This window comes from Medicago truncatula, chromosome 2 (genome assembly GCF_003473485.1).
Source record: "Medicago truncatula cultivar Jemalong A17 chromosome 2, MtrunA17r5.0-ANR, whole genome shotgun sequence".
Taxonomy (NCBI): domain Eukaryota; kingdom Viridiplantae; phylum Streptophyta; class Magnoliopsida; order Fabales; family Fabaceae; genus Medicago; species Medicago truncatula.
Genome location: NC_053043.1, coordinates 18,792,296 through 18,798,125, shown reverse-complemented (window position 1 = coordinate 18,798,125; position 5,830 = coordinate 18,792,296). Strand labels below are relative to the sequence as shown.

Below are 5,830 nucleotides of genomic sequence, written 5' to 3'. Positions count from 1 at the left end.
ATATTATTATAATTAATTAGTTTATTATTGACCAAGTATGCTACAGGTTTTGTTTGACTGCTCAAATGTTACTATATGTGTACTTATCAATCTAATTACTAGGAATTAGTTTTGTCACGTTGATACAGTAAGTTACCAAATTGCATATATAATGGTCATGTGTAAGATATAAAGCAATATAATTAAATTTTACTAAAAGTTTTTCTTGAGATCTTGCTAAGAACTGCTTCATAAGTATTGTTCTATGTAAGCATCCGTGTATGTCCATAGTGAGTTGTATAGGCATGAGCAATGATGTTTTTCTTTCAATAATAAGAGATTTTAAATGTATCAACAAAGTTGAATCTAGTGGAAGATATTAGATTATGAAAATATAATCAATTAAGGTTCGATCTTGGGTGCAATAAATATCACCATTTAGTATCGGGCACATATTCAGTTTTTAGCACACATCGAATAATAATTTTTTCACCTTTAGGGATGAAACATAAAAGAAATTTAAGGATTTTTTCTTACACTGTGAATATTGTGGATCAATCAGTCTCATTGGTTGATGAATCATTGTCATCATTCGAAAAATTGCTCTTTACGCATTCATTGTTTGCTCTCAAGCATCCTATACTGACGAAAATATTATCAACGGTAGTTACCGACCGTTTGTTTGTCTATGATAGTTACATGTCATTTGCATAATTTCAACAAAGTTAACTGACGTTATGTTCTTGTCATATTCCATAACAGAAACAACAACTCCCATATTATTCACAAACACAAACCAAACCTCCTCAGAACTTCAACAAACCAACATCAATCAAATTTCTTCAAAGTCAAGCAACTAATCAATCAAATAATAAGTAAGTGTTCATAAGCATACACATTCTTGATGGTTTGTGTTTGATTTTATGAATAAATTGATGAATAAATGATTGGATGAATGAAATGTATGAATGAAGGAATGTATGAAGTAGTGGCCAAAACACAATAATCGAGTTTTTGCCACACTGTGCAGGTTCCACTCTAGTGATGGTAGTTAACTGTCTTTGTAAAGAAAGATAGTTAACTAACAATTAAAGAAGTTTTTTTGTGTGGTTCAGGCTGTCCTGGTAGTTTTTGTGGTGCACGACACACATAAACTTATAAAATTGGTGTGTTTGGTTCATTTTCCAACCACGCCACAAAACCATGAACACTGATCCAATAGATTTGAACACCATGTTAGCCACATTTTATTACAACAAGAGGAAAACCTAACTTGTTCGGGTCCAAGTTAATGTCACACTATTGAAGGTTGTAACTTCCAACGCAAAAACTAGGAACCTCAGAGAGAGGAACACCGAAGCCAAGGCCAACCAAAGCCCCTTGAAGGATCAATTGGACCAAATTAACCATTGACTCAACCACAAAGACACAAGGAGGGTGGACAGTGTTGAGTATCAATGTCCATTGATCGACTCAAATGTAAGTGTCCAGTTCACCTAGATGAAGCTCGGGAATGACAATGATGTGAGCACGGAGTACTCAATATTTGGCCAGTATAGTTCTAAAGGACTAATCAAGTTGGACGCTTCCTTGGTCAGGTCTTTTTAAGCTATTGGAGAAAGTTTGATTCAGCCCATGACCTACGGAGAAATCAAAGCTTGCATGGAGGAACCAGATGAAGAAATTAGTTTGACTGATTCGTGATCTAGTGTGTGTTTTATTATGTTGTTTTACGTTGTTGAAATTATGCTTAATGTATATTCTTGTTGTTGTTGTGTCCTTTGTATAGACACTGTATTGTTTGCTCAACTCGTAGGTAGTTAAAGTGCTATGAATCTCATGCATACATCTTTATTAATTTGTCTTATATGGATATTGAGTGCTCTTGTCCAATTTAGATAAGAAGCATTGTCTCATCTTTGAATACCTTTTTTTCTCGTGTTATGTACAAATTCACTAATTGGTCTATGAATACCCTTTTGCATGTGCATTCCTATCTGAAATGCGTTTTTTCTCTATAACTAATAATTACCATTCCTAGCAACGACAATTAACTACCGTTCTAGCAACGAAGGTTAACTACCTTATACAATTTGAACGGTAGTTAATTATTGTTGGAGGTATTTTCGTTAGTTTAAAGTTTTTGAGAGCATGAACGGTAGTTAACTACCGTAAAGGTATTTTCTTCAATTTAGGGTGCCAGAAAGCAAGTAGTTATGCCTAAAGAGCAATTGTCATCCTCTGATTGCTATAGTTGATATATAAGAGGGAACCTTTCCTTTGTCCTCACTAGGCCTTGGGCCATTTATGTGGCCAAGAAAAAAATTAGGAAGAAACTTTTCACACGCCCCTATATCACTTTAGATGCATATATCAACAAACAAACAAAAAACAGTAGTTTTTGTACAAATAAGAAGTGAAATTGTACCAAAAAGGAATAGAAAAATGATCCGAAACAAATAACCATAGAATTGCATAATTAAAATCTAGTAATAAAACTCAATTATCAATGTCTAAATTTGTCAGGTTTGACACTTCCATTCGAATTCAGAATCTCAAAATTGTGTGAAGTTCCGTTGTGTTTACCATTTCATCTACATAATCAATGTCTAACTATTGTGTATTTGTGTTTGTTTCAAAGAGGTTATTAGCATCGTTTAAGTACCTAAAAAATTGTAAAAAATTAAATTTATCTTGTATTTCTGTCTTTCTCTCTTCAATTAAAGTTTAAAAGCTAATCCAAATATCGTTTCAATTTATAATTTTGTTTTTTGAGAGAATAAATTTGTTATTTGTTAATCTATATAGATTACAGGTTGATGTTTATAAATTTTCAAAAATATTGTTTTTGTTTCAAAATAGTTAACAACAGCAATTGAATACTAACAAAAGATTTGTACAAAATTATAACTCGATTTCGTATTTCTCTTTTATAAAATAAAAAAACTAATCAATTTTTTTTTTTCATTTTTAAAAAAAACTTAAAACAAAAACATAACTAAAATGATCCTCATGAACTTAACTCAATTGGTAAAGACAATACATAATACATACAAGACAATGCATAATATATGCAAAGTTCGAGATTTGAACGCCACAGACCACCCAAAAAATCCCTTAACCAGCTTATTAAGCAATGAACAGATTCAACACTTTTGAACAAATTAATTATCAATCTGAATTTATAACATTGCATCAAATATATAAGATGAATAAAATTCAATGGTACCAGTACCAATAGCAAAGAATACAGAGAGTTGTAACTAGACAAACAGCTACTGAAAAATAGCTAAAAATCTATGTATGATAAGGCCCATTGGAGCCAAAGTTAACATGACACAAACACATTTATCTTAATCATGTGCATTAAACAACAAAAATAATGATAATATTAATAATGCTATCTAGTCAAGGAAAAAATAACCAGAAACTTTGTCTAAAAAATTCTGGCAAAAATAAATCTGACTAAGTAGCATTTGTTTTTTTTTTTTTTTTTGTAACAAAAATGCTCAAAATTACATTAAAATTATAGCTGAGAATTGAGATCAAATTTGAGTTGATTTTGCACCCACAAGCCATGACATGGATTCAGCTGGCTTATTAATTTGATATGGTGCATTGGCAGCAATTCTGTAAATACATAACAAGGAAACAAGTTAGAAAAAGTGTAAAAAATAAATTAGGAGAAAAAAAGGTTCAAATATTAATTATGAGTTTTTATTTTGAGGCAAAATATCAATTTTTACAAGTTTTAATTTAATCGAGAGTGCCTACCTATCCTTTCTCTTCTCCAGAAACCGATGAAGCGAAGCTTTCCTCATAATTGGGAGATCTGCACATAAAGAAAATTCATGATCAGAAAAACATGATCCAATTTTTCGTGTCATCCGAATTTTAAGTGGTAATGGTTTCAAGAAATTACCGCAAAGATTAGGTCTGGAAGGCACTTGAAGGTGCTCATTCATCGAGCCGGTGCCGGTGGCAGTACTAGGGATGATGTTCACGGTAGGAACAATCGGAGTGGTTGTGTTAACCGAAGTTCTGACCAAATTAGGAGGAAATGAAGGCTGGCTCTGTGTGTAAGTGTACACAGAATTGTTCTGACTTTGAGAGATTCCTTTGTTAGCAAAAGCCATGAGCTCCTGTGCTTTATCGGCAGGAAAATCATCGAATACAATAACTTGACCGTTATAAAACATTGTCAATTGTGCAGCTTTAGGTCCCTTGATAGCACTGAAAATTATTCATACAACATCATATATTAGTCTCTAATTGAAGGAAAAAAAAAAAATTAATAATTTGAACTATATCGAGATTATTAATAATCTGAACTATATCGTCATTACTAAGCGACTGGCTCGGTGCACAACTTATCCTCTACAATTGCAGTATGGTGTTACAGCTGTAGCGAACGTTACATTTAGTGAGGGAAATTTGATCTCTCTAAATCTGACGTTCTTACAGAAGTAGCACCATATCGTATCTTTAGAGGATCTAAATCCTCTACAAGTTGTTTCCGCGAATTGAGCCTTTCGGCAAGGCGACAACCATATCATCGCGCTAGCCGCTAGGGCTCGCTCTCACGATCTGTCATCTCTCATAAATTAATTTTTTACAGACCTAATTTGGTATGAAATGAAATTAATTAAAATCAGAAAAAGCAAAAAAAAAAAAAACTCACTTGGAATTGTTCAAAGCAGCTTGTGGAGTGAGCAAATCCATAGTTGTAAGGTTCTTTTGTGACAAATTGTTTTCCATGGTTGGAAACAAGTTCATGGTTGTTGCAGATTGAGAAGAAGTCTCAGAAGAACCTATAAAAAAAACAAAAAATAAAACAAATTTAGAAAAACCATTGAAGAGAAAACAACCTAAATTGACAATATTACACAAAAATAAAATAAAAAAAATTAACAAAATAAATAAAATTATACCACAAGATTACAATCTTATCAAATTTAACAACCTATCTACTAGATAATAACAATTAGAATTATGAATAAATCATCCATTAATTAGAGCTATAAATTAGATCTATGAATTTTAAAAGTCTCAACAAATAAACAACATGGATTCAATTCAAAATAAAAATAAACACATGCAATTGAATAATTTTATAAAAGGAAAATATTTGAAAATTTAGATATAGTTCAACCTAACAAAAAAGGGAAAAAAAATTAACAAAAATAAATGAACATATATAGATAGTCTACTAGAATTTAATTATGAACCAACTAAGAGGAAAGGAATAATTAACCATTAAGAAACCAAATGTTAAAAAAATAATAAAACACACCCACAAAAAAAATTTCAAAAGGTTGAAAAAAAAAAAAAAAAAACCAAACCCAGAAACAAAAGACGAAAAATTCGGAGAAATTAAGGTTCCGTACCAGAAGGGTCTGTGTTGTTGTTGTTGCATGTGATACCAAGAGAAAGATCTTTGAAGCAACCCTTTTCCTTAATATATTGACTCAATAAACTACATGTTTGAGAGAAAGTTGTTTTCTCCGGTGACTTCGCCGGTGGTTTGTTGCCGGAAACTTCTGAATATTCCGATGAGGTAGACATAGTTGAAGATGATGATATTCAAGAGAGAGAAAACAAAGCGCGTTGTAATAAGAATGAAAGTGTTGATGATGTTTGTTTTGGATGGTTAATCTTATGTTAGGTTATATATATAAGAAAATGAAATGAAATAATTAATATTAGTATAAAGTTTAATTGGAGGAATAAATTAATGTCTTTATCTTTTTTGGGGATGGGAAATTGAAGCACGAGGAATATGTGTGTGTTTTTATTTAAAGGGATGCTTCTTCTCTTTTTCTTTTCTTATTTTATTAATTTTTTAGTTGTT

At 31.5% G+C, this 5,830-nt stretch overlaps 1 protein-coding gene across 1 annotated transcript; it reads right to left on the bottom strand.

Moving 5' to 3' along the window:
* Positions 1 to 3,169: 3,169 nt before the first annotated feature.
* Positions 3,170 to 5,627, bottom strand: LOC11438810 (protein TIFY 10B). The gene is made up of 5 exons (XM_003595306.4): positions 5,367 to 5,627; positions 4,661 to 4,790; positions 3,902 to 4,212; positions 3,754 to 3,811; positions 3,170 to 3,609 (listed from the first exon to the last, which is right to left on the bottom strand). The coding sequence occupies exons 1-5, from the start codon at positions 5,542 to 5,544 to the stop codon at positions 3,525 to 3,527; spliced, it is 762 nt and encodes a 253-aa protein (XP_003595354.1). The 5' UTR covers positions 5,545 to 5,627; the 3' UTR covers positions 3,170 to 3,524.
* Positions 5,628 to 5,830: the final 203 nt, after the last annotated feature.

Excerpts from the sequence above, each read along its gene's own strand:
- LOC11438810 (XM_003595306.4), bottom strand. The coding sequence starts at position 5,544 with ATGTCTACCTCATCGGAATATTCAGAAGTTTCCGGCAACAAACCACCG. Across the intron at positions 4,213-4,660 it reads GCTGCTTTGAACAATTCCAA|TGCTATCAAGGGACCTAAAG; the intron begins GTGAGTTTTTTT and ends AATAATTTTCAG. Across the intron at positions 3,812-3,901 it reads TTCCAGACCTAATCTTTGCG|ATCTCCCAATTATGAGGAAA; the intron begins GTAATTTCTTGA and ends CTTTATGTGCAG.